Raw genomic sequence first — 25,032 nt, 5'->3', positions numbered from 1 at the left:
TTGTGGTTGCTGAAGGTGTCGGTTGACTTCTCTGCTTGCTTGCTAACCAGTTTTATTGAGCTCTCAATCACAGTGGATGTTCAGGTGTTGCAGCGTGATTGAGGTCAGGCTGGTGGGAGGCCATGTTGTGCACTCAGCTTATAACTGGTGATTTTTTTTATATATACTGTATATTTAATTAATGTAATAGCTCACTTAGTAGGGTGTGTGCCTCATGTACGAAGGCTGAGTACCTAGCTGCGGCCTTGGTTTTATTGTGGCCCTTGGCCTTTTTGCTGCATGTCTCCTCTCTCTCAAGCCCATGTTTTTTTATAAAGCTTGATATTTCATGGCTCTTTTCATCTAAAACTGTATTTATATTCTTATAATGAATGGCCCTGACCTACCTCGTCACATTCATGCAGTACAACCACAACCATGGATTCTTGGCCACTGAGCAGGTCGATGAGAGCAGGTGGAAGGCGGCATTTAAAGGCTGCAAAGTTATTAAAGGAGGGGATTGTGTTTGTCTGTTCATCCATCAAAGTCTTCAAGCCTTTTAACTCGGCAACTCTGAGGTCACAAGCCTGCGTTACTGCTTCACCACCATTATCTCCAAACATGTTCCTGTAATGTAATGTTTGAACTGCTGCTGTGTAACATGATCTTTATGATCTTTGCCATGCATCAGACCCATTAATCATTGTACTGTTTCACAGTTACTGCATCGAGCAATGTGAAGCTGAAAATGGGACCCGATTCATAAAACTGTTGTGTGATTGCAATTCAGTGATAACATTTTAAAGGAAATCTACACTGTGCAATCCAGTAATAATTCCACCTTCGAGAGCCCAAGAATCACACATGAAACTCATAACACATGAGTTACCTGACACCTAATGACATACAGCCACATGACACATTGAAGGCTACACAGCAATATACAGCGGGAATTCGTATAACAAACTGTGCAACGGTGTTTGTGACTTCAGAGCACGTTCTCGTTTTTTTATTTCAGTGTGTTTAATTTGTCAATAACAAAACACTGCATTTGATAGCTCCTGGAGCACAGGGAGAGGCTCGCTCAACTGGAAAATTTGCAAATGTATCGGATGAAAGTGGTTGTCACGGCATCTCTGAGTAATGGTTTACTATGACTTTACATATAATAATTTTGCCTTTGCAGTCGTGGCAACACAATGTTTCCCTATATTATTTTGTATATTTCTGTGTTTTAAATATTGTTGTCATTGGCAATAAGTGCAGAAGCAGGACCTCACACTATCATTTTAAATTTCACAACTTTTATTCTTAGATCAAACATGCCAAGATCTTTTAATCTGCACTGTTAGCCATCACCCCTCTGACTTCCTAACCTTCCTCTTTCCTTGTAGAGCTTTTGACAACAGGAGCTCTGCTGGTGGGGAAGAAGCTAAAACTGCATGTTCAAGACCCCCCAAACATTCATAGTCAATTAAAAGTATCTAATGTCCTATTACACTTTTTCAATCCAGAGTTATATCACAGTGTACATCCTGTACAGACATTGATGGTACCCAGAGGAAGAAGCCATTGGCTATGACTTTGGTGATCCTCCGACTTTTGTTTAATTGCCACCATCTGGCTTTGAGTGAATTTGGTACACACGTCTCCTTTATGTAAATTGTAAAGACTTTGGTGATGCTCAAACATTTCCCCTGGCCATCATCATCAAGTTTAATTCATCGAACACTTTGATTCATGAACAAATTCCTGAAACTGTGCTCATTAGATGCAATTGATAGCATGCTCAACTAAGATGATAAATATAGTAAGCATTATACCTGTCAACATGTTAAAGGTGCTTTATACAACAATCTGCAGGGGGAAAAAAATCATAATATTGGCACCAGCTAAATAACGACCATACCTACTTTAGCCTGTAAGTAAGTTAGTAAGTAAGTAATGGTAAATGGACTGTACTTATATAGCACCTTACACTTGGGCCACACAAAGTCGATGTCTTCTGTTTTCATTTGCTGGAATGCTCTGTTTTGTACTTCAGAGCCACCGTAGTTTATTGATAAAGTGGTTAACCGACAGTCCCCGAGGCCACCTTGACGAGAACGACTGCTTTATCCATGGAGTTTATCCGATCGACCGAACATACTTTTAATGGCGCTCTATTTGACACAGAAAAGGAAATTAACGATCTGGGTTACATATAATCGATGTCCGTTTGTTCTTCTAGATTCCGTCCATCACTACCTTTGCCAACCTGGCCTTTTAATTTCAGAGCTCATTGGCTCATGATCTTTTACGACTTGAAACTCAAACAGAATAAATATACCCTGTCACCTGGAGCCCAGTTTCATTCCAAAAAAACACATTTTCATTTGGAGACTCACTAGAAAACCGCCTGAATCCAGAAGTATAAACAACTAATTTTCAGTTCCCCTTTACTGTGCGACCATTTCAATTACTGTGCGTACATAGAAACAGAGAGATGGTGCACAGACATTAAAGATTGGCTAGTGTTGACCACATATTTACCCTCATAAGTAAAAGCAGCTATTACTATGTCAGAACAATATCCAAAATATAATGAGTTTCATGCCATCTGCAAGATTACACCTTTGATTCGATCTCAATTTCATGTCTGTGAGAATCTAAATTTCAGACTCAATCTATTCCTGTTGTTAGTTTATTGAGTGTTTTCATCAGTGTTAAATGCCAGTATCAGATCAGACTGATTACCAGACTAATAAATGAGTCTCACATAATATCGGTTGTCGCTGCCGTGATTCATTCAAAACAGTGTGTCTGCTTGGTCTGCTCTGAAGAATAAATGTCTCATTTCTGCCCAGTCACAGTGAGAGGAGTATGTGCAGTCCACTTTACGTGTTTCTGATGCGGTATGTATACATGCATGTCATGTAGCTGACTGATATTATTCACATCTGCTTAAATCGCATCATGAACCAATTATAGCTCAACTGTGTAAGTCTCTGAAAAGCCATTTGACTCTACTTCTGTGTCCCTGCTGCTTTCCACACGAACAGGGCTAAATGTCAGCTCCAGACCAGACACCAGGCTATTTGCCAGACTAATAAATGACCACCACTCCCATACATTATTGGACACAGTGACACAGTCAGTGTGTGTGGGTGAGATAGTGTGTGTGCGGGAGAAATGAGGGAAAAGGAGAGTGGAATCTGTGCAGACTAAATGTTAATTAGCCAAATGATCCATGACCACTGATTCAATACAAAATAAATATTATAGTTAGAGTGCAGAAAACTGGTGCAATGTCTTAATATTTAAAAATGTGTCCTTGGATATACTGTATGTTAAACAAAAGCCTTTCCTGTCAGCTAAATTATCGTCAATTGTCCTTTTATGTCCTCATTAGCCCTCTGATTGAACTTATTGAGCAAAAGCTAATAGCAAACAACCCATTACCTATGTTACGTTTCTTAAAGCAGTTTAATGGAATTCAGATGCACTTGCTCAGATTCAAGAGGGAGTGAGTTTTGTTGGCAGGGAGGCAGCCAAATGTCTCTTTGGACAAAGTCTAATTTAGATTTGAGGGGAGTGAACGTGCGGTCATGTCGTGTTTTCAGGGAGCAATTGTACTTTTTTGGTTTGTCACCTCCATCATGCAAAACATTATCTCATTACTCATTACGTCATAACAATGTTATGTGTTGAAAACTTGTATGTTGTATGTCACTCTTTTACAAGACACTGTCCCATCAATCGAATTTGAAGCTGTTATTAAAAAGTTACATAATGTTGCTTTAACAGTGAGACACTTTATAAACCATTTAAGCAGTTGTTTATTGTAAAGTTACAATTAATCTTTACAATTCTTTGTAAATGGTTATTAAATACTGTGTAGTTAATCTATAAACATTATTTGGACGGTCATTATAAAGTTGCAGCTGATGTGTGTGAACCTTGAAAAATTGTTTTATAAAGCATTTCATTGTGTGCTAACAGTGAAATAACTATTAACTTCAGTTTAATTAACTATACATATACCATTATTAATGATGGTGATTTTAAAGTGCTAGCAAGTAAAGATGTGTTACATTATTTTGTGTTTTGCCCCAGTTTTGTTTTAGTCATATTGATATACATGGCAGAATTTAAATAGCTTTTGCTATGTTTACTTTATAAGCAATAAACTGTCGCCAAAATTGTGAATGAGTCAATAGTTTCTTTACACTGTTTGTATTATTCCATCAAATGATAATGATTAGAGAAAAAAAAGATAATCTGTTTCTTGACTCAAAGCTCATTTCAAACATTGTACCAAAGCTTTTACAGTCACGATTTTTCAGCTTCACATCATGATGCAGTTATTGAAATGTTTTGAGCTATGTGCTTTCGGCCCATTTCACCATGTGTATTGATAACTACTGAGCTAATTCTTGATTTGATGTGTCCACTGGCTTTGATTTGAATTGAGCTTATTGGAATTGTCACATTAAGTTGTGCCAGGACCATTAACTTCATACAAGTAGTTCATTAGTAGAGGTTAAATGGGCGGGAGGAGGCAGTGTTGTGTGTGTGTGTGTGTGTGTGTGTCTGAATGTGTGTGTTTGTAGATCTGGTTTCTGTATGTTGGGTTAAAGTTTGACAGTGATGATTAATAACACTGCAGGAGCTGCATCAATGGACCACTGGTAAGACCAGCAATCCCCTCTCCAGACACACACACACACACGCACGCACGCACGCACGCACGCACGCACGCACGCACACACACACACACACACACACACACACACACACACACACACACACGCACTCTCTCTCTCTCTTTCTCCCTCTCTACTATCTTTTCTGTAAGAGTTTAAATCTTCTCTTCTGTAAGATTAGTCTGTTTTAATGTTTTTTTTCCTGCTTTCAACACTTTTCGATCATTCATCACTTATTCAATTTGAGATAAGGTCTAAGCAAATGAAATCAGCCACTAATCTCTGGACTAATAACACAACACAAGCTCTAGCTGCATCTGGGACTATTAAAACTACCCTCCAGTTTCAAAAGAAACAAACACACACCTTTGACTCAGGAAGGTGCCCAAGATAAAAGCCAACAGACTACAGATAAAAATGTAATTTATAGTCAGTAAACAGTGGGTGTGAAATCTTGTAAACTGGCCATGACAAGCCAGCACACAAATACACATTGATGCTGTTGGATCAATGTCAGTGTGATATGGAGGCCCTGTTGAGTGAATAACACGAGTGAGTATATTTCACTGTAGGATTTAATCGTAGTCGACATCCTTTCCATCACACAAACTGTCTACTATTCTTGAATGAGTAGATTACAAAGCCTTTTATAAATGTGCTCGACGTTGTCTTCACATCAAAAATCTCCGACGACACGTTGTAGAAAATATTTGGTACATCAGTTTCATTGAAAGGCTGTTATCCTCTGTAAGACTATAAATGATGAATAAAAGCAGACAGAAGAAAACATATCTGAATTAAAGCGCTGCTATACTGTCTACTCCTGCCCTCTTTCTCCTTTGCTCCCTGTACATCTGTCGGCTCATGTGGTTTCAGCGTGAACAGCTGAGAAAGGAGAAGTGAAAGTCAACGGACAGACATGCTGAGCGTGAGACAGACTGAGATGAATGACAGTTACACACATCAACTCAAAGTTTCTCACAGCAGAGTCGGAAAGGGAAACTGACATGGTCAGCAAGGTCAGACACTGCAGTGCTATGACTGCAGTACAGGCAGAACCAGTCTACTGTCTGATCTCAAACTTGCAGTTATGATCACACAGTCACACACTCAGGTGAGACAGGTAATAGGCATGTGCACCTCACAAGTTACGTCCACTGCCAACGTTAGTGCCAATACATAAAGCAACACGCTCTTCATGTGGCAATGCAGGGGGTGGTGGGGGGGCGTTTGGCGTGACAGACTCTTCTGCAGGAGATCATAGCTTGCATCTTGTCACAGACATGCATATCTACACATACAGTTGCTGCAACATACAGATATTCTAGAAAGCAAAAATGTAACACATGTTGACAGTGTAAGAGTGAATCATTGTTACTGAACCTAATCCAGGGTTTTGCTGAACTGTCCAGTATTGATTTTCTTGTAGGCTTGTCAGAGGAAAGATATGGCACATCTTGCTCTCATGCACATGATCAAACCATTTACTGGTGAATTATGTGACTTCCGTGACAGCCTTCACATGACACTCTCTATCTATGTGTCATATGGCAGTTTTTTCAGATCTGTTTGAACATTTGTCAAAGCAGCAACTCTCCAAGGTTGAGTTTCTCCCAGGGAGACAAATAGCAGGTGCAGTTTACAATAGGATCAACCTTTAACTTAGGTACAATGAATCCCCCACAAAAAAATAGTGGTCTGACCTACCAGAGAACGAGAGCTGCTGAAGAAATCAAGCAAGTTATTTTGAGCTGTGTGTTGGTTGGAGCAGAGCAACATGACCACTACCACTTCTATACCACTCACAGCTTCGTCCCTCCTTGTTGGTGATGTAGGAAAATCATTTCCTCCTCCATGGAGGTTGTGGTAGGAGTAAAATATTAATAGCTTTCAAGCAGCAGGAGGTCCTTGAAGCAGCAGGAGAAACAGGAGTGAGGGAAAGACAGAAAAGAAAAAAAAACAAACCCCACCAATCTCAGAGGGCTCGCTTTTCTTTGCTACACTTTCAACACAAGCTCCTCTAATGTGTAAAGGAGTTGAGGAAGTTGGTTTAACCAGGGCCAAGTCATGCTGAGATGACACACATCATGTCTGTTAGAAGCAAATGTTTGGTCTTTTCTCAAGGAATATTATCAAAGCATATTCCTGCCTTAATGTAGGTGAAAGTTCTTACTTCAGTTGCAGTTAATATTGAATATTTGACATGCCGTTCATTTATGTTTTCAGTACGAAGCAACAATGAGAGTATATTGTTCATATTTCATATTTTGGGGGATTTTTTTTGTTTCCCAACCTTTTCCTTTGTCTCTGATGAACTTCATTTAATTCTTTTGGGATTAAAAAACAGATTTTAAACATTTTACAAATGCATTTCCTGTGAATACATCAATTTCCTTTCTCTAATGTTTGTCTTTAAAGGTCCTTTTTGTAAGAAAGTATGCTGTCACATACTTGGACATTTGAAGTTTCACATTTAAGCAGTGGCCCTTTGATTCAACTATTTTTTCCATCTACGTTATACTCAGGCTTTTCACATACCTGTTTACATACTTCTGCATGAAAAATGTAGACACTTGGAGTCACTCAGGGTAAAGCCTGCTCTACAAAATACACACTGTGTTAGCCATAGTTTATTTAACAGGCTGTCAACCCCCAAATATCCCTTGACAGGAAGACAAACTCAGTGCTGCAGTCACCTCAAACATAAACAACACAACTCAACAAATAGCAATAAATCATTTTATTATCCACCGTCAGCCTAGCATAAAAAGATTCTTTAAAAACTTCTTTCAATAGGTGTGGTTTTACGCAACTCAATGACTGATACTACATTTTAAAGATGAATGATGCAATTCCCATTGATACCACCCACATATTGAATGCATTCATTATATATGGTACAGGCATACATAGGGGGAGGTGAGCTGAATGTCATAACCTTGGACATACATCATCTTATTCCTTTAAAGAGACAACAATGGCACTTTAGATGCGACTATAGTGATGATGGTTGCATTATCATTACAGTCACTGGAATATTCTTTATGTCATGTAACACCTTCAGAAAATATTTCCCATGCTGTACTCATTAGAGGTAGCACCGACTGACTTCTTTGGTTATAAGTATTATACCTTTTGCAAACTTCACAAAAATTACAAAACAGAAAATACAGATAACAAATACTTTCTGTCAGAGATGGTCTTGTTCTGCCATTTCCCCTGATAACCTGGACTGACCATTGAGGGTGCTAAATGTGTGATCAGTTGTTAATTAGCCATCACAATCCTTTAAGCTCATCATCACGTCATATGTTATGGTATGTTGAATCTCACCTCTTAACTGTTTCTTTATTTGATATTTAGAGATGTGTCAAAACGCCCGACACCGATTGTGTACTAGTGCAGCCATACTGTAAGATAAGTAACTGAAGCACATATCAAACTAGAATGGCACTCAGGAGAGTGCATACCTCCACCAAGGCCCAACAGTCTCCTTTAATTCAATTGAGCCTAACCCTATGTCAAACTCAGCCCTGTATCACTCTCAAATTTAAACCACCCATTACTGCTTAACTATAGTTTAAGATCACCAGATCAAGGATCCGCATACACCTGAATACACCTGATTTTTTTCCCATCATGATCCATGCATTATTCCCTGAGCAATTAAAGGAAATGTGAAAAACACCCTGTTTAGTCCCTTTATCCAGAACTGCACCAAAAGTTTATGGGGTCTGTTCTGGGCTGAGACCCATCCTCTATCCAAGTTTCATGGAAACATGTTCAATAGATTTTGTGTAATCCTGCTGACAAACCAACCAACAATTGGACACGGATGAAAACATAACCGCCTTGGAATTGAATATATACACATTATACATTATATTTAACTTCAACCCACCAGCCAATTAGCTTCACAAGTTACAGTCAACTAAAGACCGAGCAGAAACATGAAACAGAAGAGGCACTTTGCCAACCCAACATGTTAGTAACATTTCTGCAGCCATCTGAATATGAGCTGAAGTAATTTAACCTGCATTAATATATGTTTAACCCTGACATATGCCTATGTTAATGAGGATAATGACCCTAACAGGGAAAACAAGTCTAACAGGGAAACCTTGGGGAGTCCTGATTGGACTTACATCCTGTTGAAAAGCCAGAGAACCAACTTGAAATGCATTCAAACATGTTTTAGCAGTGCAGTACAGCATATACAAACATACATATAGTGTGAAGTCATGTAAAGACACAAAGGAAGGGAGTTCTGTATTTAAAACAAAAATTAGGCATTTGGTCTCAGTTTCCAACTAAAGTTCAGAAGCACATTAAATTCACAATATTTACTTATTTCATGACAAGTTCAGGACTGTAAAACTTAAAACCACACTGGATTATATGTTGTGGGATGTTCTAAGGCAATATTATCTACAATATATCTTGTTTAGCCAAGTGTCTATGTGCAATACTGTCTCCTAGAAATAACACTTCTACTTCCATTTACTGTTTTCTGGATTATGTTCAGTGGCAACATTTACTGAGTTGTACGGAGATGGTCTGAGTGGATAGTGGATGCACAAAGTCTTGAACACTGGAGACTGGAGTTTGAATCCTGAGGCCTGTGTGACTTCGGTTAAAATTAAGGAAACATCTGTGGTTAGTTCCACTAAACTAAACATGTGATAACGTGTGCTCCAAGTCACATGGTTTCAACCTGAGGTACGTTGCGTAATTTAGATTTACTACATTTTGTCATGTTGATTAAAAACGTCATTCAGGTGTCTCACAGATTGATATGTTGTATATGAATGTAATTTCTAGGAGACAGAGTTGCAAAACTTAACAATAACCCTGAGATATCCTCTTATTTTGGCAGTGGCACTGCATTAGCATTGATCTTTTAAATTAATGTAGAAAAAAGATCACCTTGAAGTCGACTGTCTGACCTGACACCACAGAAGATGAACAGAAAATGTGTTTCATTTAATAAAAAAACATTATAGGGAACACTTCTTGTGCTGAACACATCATGAAGGTTCATGGAGCACAAGTCATTAAGGGGACGTTCTCTAAAGGCTATTTCAAAATATTAAAGTTTTAGTCTCAAACCTCCACCTTGAGTATTTCCAGCTCTATATACACACAAGGCAAACAGCTTTTATATGACAGAAATAGTCTCTTAGCCTACAATATTTTGCATTGCAATTTTCTTGTTCTTGAAAACAGTGGTGATTGAATGATAGGACCTGCTTCACTAGTGGTTGTGTAGAGGAGTCAAGCAATGCTTTAAGTGGTAGCAGAAGACAAACAATGAATACAGGTATAAAAGTAAGAAGTGCTGCAGATTGTGTAACGTGACTTATTTCTTGTAATAAAACCAGAAGCAAAAATGGTTGTATTGGTTTCTGTGTTTTTCCCTGAGACTGTCTGTCTGAAGCTAAATACACATATTGAAAAGATGCATTTGTACACTGTACAGTATGTCAACACTTTAATATCAAACTCTAAATAATCTGGTTGCTGAACAATTCCAAAAACAAAAACTGAAAATAAAAATAAAAACATGTATCTACATTGAAGTGAGGATATAGTGAACCTGTAGTTTCAAGGTTCCTGCACTCAACTGTGAGTATTGGCTGGAGTCCATTTGCTGCTTTTTGCTTTCATCAGTCGATCTCTGGCATGCACTTAAACCATTTGGCCATGCGGCCCTGCCTCTTGGCTTCTCTTTCATGTGCGTCTGGGTGCAGTAGTCCGTCCATGTAGTGACCGTACTCACTGATGGCGTCTTCAACTCGAGTGATGTACAGCCAGCTGACTATCACGCCAAAGAACTGGAGAGAGAAAGAGAGAGAAGCTGAGTATATAGGAAGGAAAGGAAATGTCTTGTTTCTGTTACTTGCTTATCCTTGTGTCTTAGTCCCTCATATGACGTGAGGATGTAAGGAGAAGATGTGAGGAAAGAAGCATCAAGGAAATACATTTTTCAAGAAACTAGATTTAGCCGGATTTTTTCTCTGAGCCATCATCTGAAGAGAGGTCAGTTTCTGATGTTGACGACTCACCTGTCAGTCTGCAGGTGTCAACAGCTCTCTATATGTTGGAGTGATGCATCAAAATGATAATAAGGATGCATTGCCTCTACTGACTGTGCAACGGTGTAGTGATATGTTTGCATGTTTCGGAGCACAATTAAATCTGAACTTGGTGAAGAGTTGAAGAACCCGAGCTGAATCGTTTTTTTGTCCTGCAGTGATCACAGTAGCATCCAATCACTGAGCAGCTTCTAATAAATTACGGTGGTCAGACCAATAGAAGACAAACCCTTGAAGGACCAAGAGTACTCCCCAAAGTTGCTCCTCTGAACAGAAATAAAGGAATTAAGACATCCTTTATGATAATGGAATAGATCGATTTCCAGGGTACGCAATGGGACATGAAATAAGGCGCATGAGAAACACCAGACAACTTCTGCTCTCCTTTCCTAAACTCACAGCTCACTGAAGTCAGACATGCTTATTCAAGTCCAGCACAATCTAAATGAATACATTAACAGCTGTCAGTGTGTCTAAATTTCAATGTATATATCAGAGTTAAAATGAGATACAAGAGGGTAGAAAATTACACAGTGATAAAAAATAGCTTCCATGTCTGACAGTCCCACACCCTCTAATGGATCTGGTGGACAAAAACGGATGGATATAAAGGAAAGGTGGCAGATGTAAGGCATGAATGCATGATGTGTGCTTTGTGCTTTTCTAAGTATCACAGCACCTTCTGGATAATGTTTTTTTAATGCAAATCAAAATAGTCAGATAATTTTAAAAACATGTACCAGAAAATTGATGCATCGAAAATTCAGCCCGTTTGATCTAAATGAACACCAGCATGCAAAGCATTTTGTGAAAATGGCACTGCTTATTTTGTTGTTGGAGATGTAGCTGATGTGAAGCAATTGACATTTCCTTCTCTCTCATTTTCTATTCTTCAGCGAGAACTGGAGGTGAGATTTTAAGTTTCTGTCAACAGTTGTGTGCTAGCTGATGTTAGCCTCAACATTGTTTGTTCACCAAATCACATGGAGTCTTTTCTTTTCAGGGAGATCAATAATCCTGTGTGTTTGTCCAGCTGTTGGTAGTGTGCATTAATGTAACTATATACACAGATATCAGCCTAACATCAGGACCACACTGTAGTCGACTGTCAGACTGTGTTTGTAATTAAGGTTAAAACCAAACATCAACAAACTATTTTTCTTTATACATAAGGAACACATCCACAAATTTCTTGATATATACAGAATATAAACTGCTTTAAGTGAAGTGTGTATGTGTGTGTGTGTGTGTACCTGAGGCAGTAGGATCCCTAACAGCAGTCCTGCCATAGTCTTATAGTTGTCCATGAGCCAGATGAAGAAAGCATCAGTGCAGCCTCTGATATGGATAGTTCCAATCAAGTCCAGCCGCTACAAGATCGAAACGAAAATCGCTTGTGAGCTTCAGTTTTCACAGTAAGTGGTTACAGTTAAACAATTGGTTATGAAGTTATTTTACATGCCTAGCAACACATCAGATACAGAGGACTGATACACTGGCGGTTAGGCATCAATTTATTTATTTTCTAACTAAAGTCCAACATGTGAAAATGAACAACTTTTCTATTTGTTAAGTTTAGTATGTTTAAATTCCCGACTGAAAAGTCTAATACCACACAGTGCACGTGTCAGCTAATCACTGTACTGAATACACAAAACAACTGTCTGAAACTGACACTCTATTATGACTATTATGCTATGGCTGTCAAAGCAGGCAAAAAGTGACATTAAAGGCGAGGAGCTGCTCTTTAATGAGGTTGAAAACACGTCGGTCTTTTTCTAATTTTAGGTCACCTTTGAGGTCTTACCTCTTTGCCCAACACCTTGTACCCACACAGTGTGTTGGCCACTTCATTAGGCTGGAGGGGAGAGAAGAGAGAAAGGGATCAAGTTAGGAGGTACGAATATTAAGTGGGAGACGGAAAGACGCCTGTGAACAGCTTTTAGTATCAAGAGGAGCCAACAACAGACAGAAGAGGACAAATTTTTAGTCAAACTTCATCTTATACACACACACACAATCACACACATTATAACTGCCTTATCATGCACACACGCAGATGACAGTCCTGAGAAGTGTTTATCGTCCGTGTAAGACCGTGTAAGTGTGTGTGCATGAAACAACTGTGTATGTGAGCATGTTCCTTATGACTTTGAGCTCGTGGTTTCCATATTCAAATATATTCATATATTCAAATAAGATACGATAAACTGACGGTCTCTTGTGGCCCTTTGACATAGGAAGAACAGGAGTGGAGAAGTGATCACCCTTTTTAAGTCACTGTACAGAAGTAGTTTCACTGGCTTTTTTTTGTTTAAGACTCCTATTGCAGTAATGTAATATGGTTTCATCATTAGCAGTAACTGTAATTCACCATATTGTATCTTTATTTTGACCATGACTCTGCAGAGTGATTGACAGCAACACATCCTTTTATTTTATGTCACTGAAGAAGGAAATACACCACTAAAATGGCAAAAAAACAACAATCAGTGTTCAGCCTGAGAAGAAACACAATGCTCAATCAAGTGGAGTTAATTGCTGCTTCGTGTTAATATGAACATACAGACATGCAATTACAGAAGCAATTATAAAGATTAGAAAGTTGAACTTTTCAAGTACCGACGCATGACTATGACCAGGTGCTGGAGCCGATACTGGTGGGCTGTAGAGACATGAATGTGAATCTATTATGGACATCATATACTATCCAAATATAGACCGAACTATCTGAGATCTTAAGTTCAATTTACATGAACCTTTTATCCAAATGACTGATGGACAAGAAAGACATTTCTTTAATCTGTTTTACATTTGCACCAAAGGACATCATTTTGTAGAATGGGGTGTAAATGCATGTACTGTTCATCTAGGAAATGGCAAAATTACTTCCATTATTTCCAGTTCAATAATGTAATTTGTTACGTATTATTATTATATGTATGTATTCCTTTGTATTTTCAATGATGATGATGTCTCTGAATTTAACTGGCACCTGGTACTGAGTACTTCCAAGGAAGGAGTTTTATAAATAAATCATTAAATCTGTACTTGTACCTGCCATGTGTCATCTCTGTTTCACCAGTCTCTCATCTGTATTTAATTTATTCATTCATAAAAGAGATTTGTGAACCACAAATTCTCTAATATGAGAATAATAGTCTCAATATAATTATTTAGAGAGATAATAAACCAAACTAGCAGTAGCTGAGCATTTCCTTTCAAATACTTTCCTGACAGTTCTCGACAAACACATGATACTGAACACAGAGAATAAACCAAACTGAGAATCAATTAATTATTAGTTCATTATTCTGCAATAACTTTACACTTAAAGGGCTACAGTAAACATATTAAACTGGTTGCCTTTAGGCTGCTTAACAATGTTTCCCCTTCTGTCACTATGACATTAATAGAGAAAACATTATCCTATAACAGTGGAAGAGAAAAGAAATGAGCTGAACCACCAGTGAAAATAAGAACTGGAAACATCTTATCAATTAATAGGAAAAAAACACTTCACATTTTTGACACTTAATTAACCTTGTTGTCACAAGTGACTCGCAGTAATGCAAAACTGTAGATTAATAAAATGTTAATGATTGCTAACAGCAACACTGGGATAGTTGAATTGAATATTGAGGACATAGGATGAAAAAGCAACAGTTTCATGAGTCCACGTCGGAGGAAGTTTGCCGGTTCATCAAACTCTACATCATCAAAGAGGGAGTTTGTTCTCGCTTTCCTTTTAAATCTGAGGAGTGTAGGTGTTTAAATTACAGAGCACATGTAGTGTTTTGTGTGGGAGAAAATGCGTCTGGCATGGCACAGGTATAATCACCAACATATGGATGACGAGATGCATTTTAACCATAACCCCACAATATTACAGCTATTAGTATAATGATATACAAACTGAACCGAGTGGTCAGGCTTCACTGACCCATTTTAAATATATAGAGTCAGAAATTATGAAATGTTCACTTTCGGTAATGTTGCAGATGCTGCCATCCAACACTGACTTTTAAAACCGGTGAACACACACATATAACCATGAGGTGTCTTTCACAGTTCTGGGTGGTATTGGCAGCTATAGTTGGCAGAGACTGAAACAGCACCTGTTCAGTGAGCAGGTGGCTTCCTCACCAAAGTAAACTCTGATGCTTACAGCATTTAACATATATGAAAACGGTGAATGTTATATGTTAAAAGAGTCCTGTAACAATTTGAAGTCTATAACATTGTTAAAATTATGTGCCGTTACCAAAGGATCAAAAATAACGCAGCAGAATGCAGAGTTTGTCTTTCATAGTCAACGCATCCTGCTTTAAAACCTAGTGCCTTCAATACCCACCACAACACAACGCAACCACTGATCACTGGCTAATGTAGCCTTGAGTCTCAGATGCAGAGATGAGGACTGTGCTATACAGTAAATGCTCAGGTAAATGTATTTCTTTGTATCTCTGCATGCCTAGATCTCATTTTCGAACCAAACCAAAGCTGACTCAAGTGTGCGATAAGGAGGCATTACTGTATATAACGTGTTTCACATTCGCAGTAGTACGTCCCAGCAACTGTTAACAAAATTGAAGTTGGGACATCTCAAAAAGGAAATAAATACAGAAAGCGAATGATTTGCACACATTTTTAAGAGTACAAGGACAAGATAACTGATATTCAAACTAATACATTTTATTATTTTGTAAAGAAACACTCATGAATTTGATTCCTGCAACATGCAAAGTGAGGAGAACCACAGTATCCCAACTTTTTCTGAATCAGGGTTGTACATGATAGCCACGACATCCGGAGTGTGTAAAGCCTTTGAACTCATGGATGCACTGATGTTCATCTGCCGCTTATCATTTGGTAACCAAGATATGACATATATATGTGTATATATATATATATATATATATATATATATATATATATATATATATATATATATAAATAAAAAAACTGACATAAACAAACAGACATATTGACTGCAATTCATCATTCCATGAGAGGAATCTAAACAAAACTACACAAAATATGTGCTAGGCTATACTATACTGCAATAAAGTCGTGGCAGAGATGGTACCAGTAGTACTAATGAACCTTGCTTGATTATAGTACTTGAATCCAAGCTGTAATATAACAGGTAATAATCATATTTGCTGTGATGGAAAGCAGTAGAAGCGATATAGCAGTGCCAAGAGGGGCAACAGAACTGGTGGTAATATTACCTGATACAAACCGATTAGAGACCAAAACATGCTACTGTATATAGTAACAGGCAGTTTATAGTAGGGATAACAGTGATGGTAGTAGTGTTACCTACCTTTGTAGTGATGCAGCAGGTATACGGGACGCCACAGGCCAATGGACCAGGTGCAGAGCAGTTGTGGTACATGTTGACCGACCAGTCTGAATACTCCTGCCCTCCACAGCACTTAAACTGTCGGAGACAAGAAATACATCAGAGAGGAGACAAGTGCAGAAATTAGAAGTTGAAGGAAAAAAAAAAAGAGAAGAGATTAAGAGAGAGAGAGAGAAGAGACAGGGATGAGGTAGACGGGAGAGATAAAAAAGAAAGTAAACAACTTGATGAAAACACATTTTATGTTGTGCTGGCATAATGCCAGGGGCATTTTAGGATGAAATGAGCCATAATTAACTACAATTTGCATGTAATTATGAGTCTGTTTTATCTCTCTTAGCCAAAATCACACAGGTGGCTGTAGGGCTGGGCAATATGGTTGAAATCAATATCATAATATCACAATTAGGGGTGGGGTGATTAAATATTGTATATCGTCGATCGCGAAAAAAAACCACTCACAATAAGTTGATCATGGTGAATTTTCATTATTGGGATATTCGTGAATTGAAATTATCACAAATATCCTCAAATGAATGACTCTGAAAAGCTGTCAAGCTCGCTGACATACAGTCATATATTGGTTTCCTGATTTATTCTGAACTGCCTAAGCCCGTCACCATGACTTGCGCGTTGTATCCCCCACAAAACCAAGTTAAATCGTATGTGTGTAAATATTACGGATTCCAAACTAAAGAACCACAGGGAGATGAGGTTACAACCATATGATTATCCTTTATTGATGCAGGAAACAGGATGCCTTATGAGTTATGATTACTTATTTAAGAATCTTGTACCCGGTTCAACCCCGACTCCCTCAGTTGGTATTTCGATGATGGAGAGCGCTGTCTAACTCTTATCAAACCATTCAGTACCCCTTGTGCCCTGTGGATGGGGGGCATTGTCATCCTAGAAAGGTCCGCTCCTATCAGTATAGAAATGCTTCATCAGAGGATAAAAGTGTCCACTCAGAACAACTTTGTATTGATTTGCAGTGACGGTTACCTCGAAGTGGAAGAGTGGACCCAAACAACACCAGCAAAATGACTTTGTTTTGGTTTTTCCTTCATCTGATAGTTTTCTGCAGTTGTTACCAAGATTACGAGCTTACAGGTCAACATCTTTGCAATTAAGTGAAAGCAACAACTCTACTGGTTCTCTCACTCTCATTAGAAACACACATTAAAATTCATCGACATATTTCTTGTGAATAGTTTCTGCTACCTATTCAACACACTCAGCCAGCTCTTGAAAGCAGCAGCCACGCAGACTGAAGTTTCTCCTCCTGAATCAATAACGAAGCCCCTTAGAACAAATTGATACCTGCTAACCTCTTATTATTGGTTCACAGGCACAAAAGAGTGTGACTCTAAACAATTATCCTTTATCGCCCTCTATTTCAGCCATTACTGACAAAACCCTGAAGAAATAATTTCTTCACAGGACAAATAAATGACCTTTGCTACGGTATCTAAAGGAAGTTTATTATTATTGGTTTTGGCTTCTAGCTTTTGCTTCAAACAACTTCATCTTTTGTTTTAATTGAGTGAGCCTGTGTCAAATGGTTTGAAGGCTCTTTCAGAGACTACATCAAATATCCATCAAAATAAGAACTGAAAAATATGACTGAAGGCCAACAATGTTTATAAAAATGGAGCTTTTTCTTCAAATTATCTGAACACGTCTCTCATTGTGGGCATTTTGACTTCTCAAAAGCACAGGTGTAATTCATAATATTTATTATCAATGTTACTATTTCCCCCTGTGTTTGACAACTCAAAATACAGACTGTGAAAAGTCTAAGAATAAGTTGGATATGACAACCATCTGAGACTAAATGCTTTCCAATATTTCAATAAACTAATTTCACTGCCCCAATTGATGGCAGTCAAAACAAATTAAACTAATCGTGTAACCCCGAGTCAGTAATTTCTGCTGGATTTTATTTATATTTACACTTAAGTAGATAGTGGCTGCACTGCTGTCTCAGAGAATAAACACCAGAAAACCAGACAGCCACACTGTTACCTCTACTTTGTAGTAATTGAGTGAGACAGATATTCTATATGCAGGGACAAAGTGAGTTGGAAAGACAATTAGAGACAGAAAGAGAACAAACAGGACGAGGGGTCAGACATCAAGAGAGACAGTAAGAGAGGAGGAGACAAAAGAAAAAGAGAGAAGATGAATAAATGAATAAATACGATGCTGGTCTTTGCGAGGCAGTGTGATCAGTATGCCGACATGATGCCAGTGTGCCAAAAAGTTACTTCCTCTTATCACCGGTGTGACTCCACAGAGAGCAATTATTCCAGCACTTTTAAGGACCCAAACAAGGGTCACATGAAGGCAAAGCAATCATTACGTGATTAATGTCTGCAACTGTTGTTTGTCCAAAAACAGTATAACTTCACACGAGTTTCCACTTCAGTGGGAGCAGCTGTACAGTGTAATGCAATCCAACAGTCCTGCAGTAAATCGTATCTTTGGGGTGATTGATGTCGAGTTCAGTTCAGCGGATTTGGCAGCCTCATGAGACCGCCCTCTTAAAACACTTGTCAACAACAATTCCTCCAGTCCATCCGTCCACTCAGGCTATACAGAGACCATCCTCCTTAAATTCAGACTGGATTACACAACACTCATGAATCAACATGAATCAAAATTAAATGTGACTACATTTTCATGCCTTTTCCTTCATTCCTCCAGCTGCCTCACTGACTGATGACCAGCTGTTCACTGGCAGACTGGCTGAGTGAGTGACTAACTGGGTGGCTAATTGACTAGCTGACTACTCAAAGTGTGGGCTGCAAGACATCAGTCAATCTGTCATGTGCTCTCTGCTTTCATTACTACATGGCATCCATGACGCAAAGTGGCGAGAGATCTTTCATGTGTGACAAGAAGTTCAGCAACTGAGTCACGTGCAACATTGCATATTTCCAACATCATAATAAAAAGTTGTCCATTTTTAAAACACAGTAGCAGTAGGAAGGGATATTTGACTGTTTTTTCCTTCTGAGCCAAAAAAGCCACTTTAAAGTTAAGTACAAACAAAAACAAACAAGAATTAAAAGGTGTTTCTTGTGTGTAATAAGATAAGACCTAAAAACAAGTCTCATTATTCTCACTGAGATGTGTAATGAGGTGGTGTTAACTCGGAACAAAACAAATATACTTGGTAAGTTTGTGAGTTTTTGCATAATTTCTGTGTATTTTTTTTCCCTTTCCAAAATAAATCTTTTAACCAGTAGCTGATGCTCTCTGCAGTTATGGTGAGAGCTGTCCTTTCCTTTAAAACCCACTCAGGCCAGAAAACAAAAGCAAAATGCTGACACTCAAGTCATAGTGTCTAAACTGAAAAGGGTAGATTCTTATAAATCTGACCTTAATTTGTCAGTATTACCAGTTACCAGCACATTTACTGCCAAACTCTGTCTAGTCCCCTCCTGATCCTCTATAGAGAGATGTAGATAAATATACAGAAGGATAGAAGACTGTAGTCACTAACACAACTCCCACTGCTTCAACACAGTGGAAGCAATCATCGATCAGCATGTTCTTCATGAACCCAATTACCTGTTTTTCTGACCCCCACTGCGATGATTTCATCTAAGATGACAGTAACAAAGACCAAGATCTGGGTGTTTGGGAGTTATGGAGTTCAGTCCCACAATCAGGAATCGACCGCCTGATGAAGCAGATACTGAAAACTTTCAATCCAGCACTGTTGGATTTAGCTACATCAAATATGACAATCACGTCAAATAAGGTTTATGATTGATATCTGAACCACTGTGAGCTATAATCTAGTGTCTGTTTATCATGAGACGGAGTAATAACTTGTTTTTTACTGTGATCATTTATGAAAATATAATATTTACTTACAGGATTCAAAAACATAGTTTCCTGTCCTTAGTGGCGACCTCCCTTTGACACTCTAAACAACATGAGTACCTTTAATTACACTGTCATCAGGCTAACTGAGGTTGTATTTTCCAGGGAGTACTTAACCACTACCTGTCATCCTGCCAAATGTCATGTCCCCATTTCACAGCAATTAGAGAGACGGCAGAGCTGGAAGCAAACAAACCAGCAGTAAACGAAAGGGTCTCAACCAGATACATGTTGTCACTGCAACCTCAGTTGATCCACTGCAGTTTATTGCAGGTTCTGGTTAGAAAATATCTTTAAGGAGAAGGTCTTGGCATTTTTTTGTCTAGAGAGTCTTGTTAGATGATTAAAATCCAAATCGATTCATCAATAAGGCCGTTCTAATGGTTGAGGTGCGAGAGCCAAAACCTGCTGCTACTGTAAGTGGTGTTGGTACATAACAGAGCAGTTTGGTGGACAGTTTCCTTCAGTTTACACAGAATTTCCTCACACATCCTATCTGTTCCTGCAGACATGACTAGCCCAATTTTAAAAGAAAACGTCTTCAGAAGGGTTTTAGACACCTACAAGAGCAGTCAATGTGACTTCAACACACAGACACAGTGAGACACAGGAAGCATATGAATGCTGTTCAACAAGTACATGTTTCTTTTCACTGAAAAGTAATAAAGTAGAAATGTCACACAAAATAATCCCCCCCTACATATATTGTTGTATATTGTATGAAAGCCCTTAAGACCGAATAGCTTACATATAGCTTTGTGCTCCAAGCATGAGAAATGCTTTATTGTAAAAATCAATCTTCTGCTGGGAGAAGACACAAACAACCAGTATGCAATCAAAACACTGGAAGACTACTACTGCCACAGAACACATACAAACTTCATCTTACAGGGACGCACCGCTGCAGGATAAAGGTCTGTAATTACAGCCAAAACGAGCTCTTGTTAAGAGAAAGGGCAGCAGCAGGGGATCTACAGTAAAACAACCAGACAATCTATTGTACCTCATGAATGATGGACTGTTCCCACCAATGTTAAGCCAGCCTCCCATCTGATGGATCAACACACTCTGTAGACCAAACTGATCAATCAGGGATTCCCCAGGTAGAGGAAGCAAAGTGTCGATAACAGACAAGCAGAGTGACTGATCTGTTCCTCTTAGAGGACAGCATCCATTTTGAATTACTTCAATAAAACCACACTCAGATTCTGTTCATTGTGTTGGTTTGTGTTTTCCTCTGGTTACATAGTTATGCACCAATTTTTGTTGAGTATTTGTGCGTCAGTCAGAAAGAAGCAGTTATTGTATTTTCTCATAGATTTCTCCACTAACTAAGAGGGGACCTCTGTTTCTGGTCATTTTGGAAAAACAAAAATAGAATAGAAAATATTCTCTTAAGGTCTTTCACTATAATCATACTTCAAATACGTTCTTTTATTTTTTATAAAGCGTTGCTGCGTCCTTCAGCGACGTCTACCTATCAAAGAGGGGGCTTCCATATACTGCAGTGGAGCTGTCTGTACCCTTTCTTTCACCGGATGATAATTTGTTTACTAAATCGATTTTCTTTGTTTCTTTCTGAAGTTGATAATTAACTTTGATGTCATCACATAGACACAGACACACAGACACACACACTAAATGCCACCAATGCCTGTTGTGATGAATCCAAAATGAGCTTATAAATATACATGATCTCTTCTGTGTCAAACATCCACAGAGCACTGAGGAAATGAAGTCAGTGTCTGTCCCACTGACTGAATGGCTTTGTTGTTTGCACTACTGTAAGTGAATGCTATGAGCTCTGATAAAACAGTCAGAAATATTTGAGCTGCGTGGTGTTCATGTGGTCTGGTGTTGCGCTGATTTCCTCTGATGAGGGAACTGAAAAAAAAAAAAAAGACACTGCCGTAGTTAACATTATGATTACTTTTTTTGATTAACTGTGCCATGTAAATATGAGAAAAATATAAGGCTCAGTGTCTGCCCCAGGCTTGAAGACAGAGGCAGCCACTTCTGGTGGAATAAATGTCACATTTCCATTAGAATATTGTGGCGCAGCGGACAGAAAGGTCAGCTTGAAATCAACTTAATACCGGATATGATATGACCAACCACTAATCCAATGACTTGTGTTGTGGCTCCAGGATGAGATTTTTCTCATTCTCTCTTTCACACAATACAAACTAGGGCTCCACAATTTTACAACTACAGCAAAAGGCTTACAGGTGTTACAGAGAAGTTCAACAAACTTCTACTCACCTGTGGGCAATCTGTGCTCTGACTAATGACACTGTCAAGAAGGCGGGTCTTTTTGTTGAGACCATGGGACATGATTGATGATAACCCTCATTCCTGGAGTATTTGAGTTGAGTTTACCTGTCTATGTGTCCACTGAACAGAAATCGATGCTGAGCTCAGAGCAGGGCTGGGGATAAGAGAAGAGGACTGTGTTGCCCAAACCGGGCAAGTCTGGGTGACGCTGTGAGGAACTTACGAAAAGACGACAGAAAGCGAGTCGAGCCTGTTCAAACATTTGGATAAACAATTTGTTCGAGGGTGATGACAGGCTGGCAATAAACCTTTTTTTTTTTAGTAAATGAGATACTGAGCAGTTATAAATCAGCCTGATAATAAAACATGTGACATGAAAAGCTTTAAAAGCTTTATTACAGTGACCGAACAATATGTATTATTTGTGTTTTATCTGATACTTCACAGAATTTGAATGATACGCAGCCTCTGCCTCATTATGCTGTTTAGCTGCCTGTTTGTATTCGAGCTCCAGTGCTTGTCTAGCCCCGATGTGTCATTTATCAAAGTGTATGTTGTACACAGTTAGTAGGAGTGTCATATTGTTTCCAATCAACGATAGTGCCTTTAATTGCATTATAAAAAGTTAAAGCTAATTTCGATTGATTTTATGAATTGAAACTTTTCACCCCACAGTTTAAAAACTTCAATGCTTAGCCATTGTCTCTAAAACCGATGTCTGTGTGCCTGTGAGTAAATGTCTGGATCTGGTTTTGAGTGCAACAACAATATTTAAATTTGAATAAAGAGAGAAAGAAAAAATATTAAAATATCTTTATTTTGGGGTGCACGTTTATCTTTTTGCTAACCCTATTTTTATGTGTTTTATGTGTATGTGTTCACTTGACTTCCACATGTATTTAAAATATGTTAAATCCTACATTGTTTACATTCATGTACCTCCTTTGTTACTCATACTTAAATGCACCTGTCAATCAGCAGAGTATTGTGAAACCAACAGCAGCGTGTGATTGGTGCCTCCTGCATCCTTTTGTAAATGCTCGACACAAACAAGCAACCGTTTGTTCCATTATGCTACTACAGGTCAAAAACACACACCTAAAATTCCCATACAGTCACCAACCAACACACAGATACAGGTTCCTTTTTTTAATTACAACCAAGAACAGCTGCGCCGCCGCTGACTCATTTACTCAACACAAACACATGACCATGGCTCATTCAGGCCATTGTCCTTGCAAACACAGATAAATCCACAAAGCCCATTTATGTGATGATTCAGCCTCAGTTCCCCACAGAGGTTTTCTGATTTCCTTCAGGAAAACACTTCTCTTCTGTAGCAGAGCCAACCAGCAGCTTTAAAATATACTGTGGAAGAAGCTTCATGCTGCTGATGCCAAATGGCTTATTAGCATTACTGATGAACTGTTTGTTGGTATCAGAGCAAGAAGATCAGAGCGCCAGCAATTTAAGATCTTCAGAAAATCTCATCACAGAATAAACATTAAAAATCTGCTGCACCAGCAAGCTGCTCTTCTTTTTTTAATGGCCGTGCTTTTTAAAAGGTAATAAACAACTACTACAAATTTGGCAAAGACGACAGGTAGTTGTCGACTGGATGGCATGCCAACATGTATAAAGGTTAAACTTTTAACTGCACAAGCATCACATTTTGATATCGCTACAGCCACTGTACCTGGCAGCAATAAAACTACTGACATAGATGACAAAGTCTCTTGATCAACTAAGACATTAATATGGTGACTGGAGGCTGCTCTGTGTCTGTATCAAGTTCTCCATATAAAGTGATAAGGCGAGACTGATATGTTCACAAAGATAGAATTATTATTTATCTGGAGTTGTACTTTTAGCTCTGTTTTGGTCTCCATCTACTCTTCAGGGAGATATCTGCCACATTCGCTGCCAAATGCTCCACTATGTGCACTAGCTAGTTTCTAATGGTCGCTAACAACGCTATGAGAGAGGTATGAGAGTGAAGAAAAACAGTAAAGCTGCAGGCTGGACAGTTTAGCAATGAGCTGAAACTTCCTATAAAACTTCAGGGACATGTGCCTTTTAAGTATTTCCGTCTTCAAATGTGTGGAAGTTTGTGCTTTTAGATTCGAGTATTTAAAAGCTGAAAGCTGGGACCTGATCGGAGGCAGGTGCTTCAGCCTCCATTAACTAAACCACCAAATTACCTCCCACACAACAAGCCGAGTAACTACTTTTAGGCCTTCAAGCATCCAAAATATCATTCAATCAAGCCACAATGCTGCTCCACCGATAGTGTGTGGCATTTAGCCTGCAGACTGACAGATCGTTTGTCTTTTCTCTTCTGTTAATCAGCAGAGTTTGTTGCAGGCTCTTTCTTAATTTCAATGTGTGAACAGTCTGCTGCCCCCAGACACTGCTTCCCCATGTGCTTGACAGAAGTTGGTAATGAGATCTTCGGCTTCAGGCTGTGTGTGTGGCAGTGTGATGTATTCTGGGAGCAGGTGCACAGCGATGGCTCCACACAGTTCTCTGATTATTTTGGACACGACTTGCTGTTAACATCCAAGTTCACTGATAGTGACATTTCCTCCTGCCTCAGCCTAGTAATGCTACACAGGTTTGCTGTGTCTAATGTGTTGCACTGTAACATATTTGACAAAAAGCTAAGACAGACCTTTCAATGCTGCCATTTTTTTAAAGGGGTATTCCGGCATTTTTAAACCAGGGCCCTATATTT

At 38.7% G+C, this 25,032-nt stretch overlaps 1 protein-coding gene across 1 annotated transcript in view; it reads right to left on the bottom strand.

The window, feature by feature from the left end:
* Nucleotides 1–7,389: 7,389 nt before the first annotated feature.
* The window catches only part of tspan15 (tetraspanin 15), a 31,256-nt gene continuing 13,613 nt past the window's right edge, over nt 7,390–25,032 (bottom strand). The window contains exons 5-8 of the mRNA XM_073463803.1: nt 16,089–16,205; nt 12,567–12,617; nt 12,013–12,129; nt 7,390–10,498 (exon numbers count right to left, since the gene is read on the bottom strand). Coding sequence (XP_073319904.1) covers nt 10,331–10,498; nt 12,013–12,129; nt 12,567–12,617; nt 16,089–16,205 — 453 coding nt within the window. The 3' untranslated portion in view covers nt 7,390–10,330. The remainder of the gene's footprint in view (nt 10,499–12,012; nt 12,130–12,566; nt 12,618–16,088; nt 16,206–25,032) is intronic.

Source organism: Pagrus major, chromosome 4, assembly GCF_040436345.1.
Source record: "Pagrus major chromosome 4, Pma_NU_1.0".
Lineage (NCBI taxonomy): Eukaryota > Metazoa > Chordata > Actinopteri > Spariformes > Sparidae > Pagrus > Pagrus major.
The sequence above is the reverse complement of the archived record's forward strand: the minus strand, read 5'-3'. Positions and strand labels throughout refer to the sequence as shown.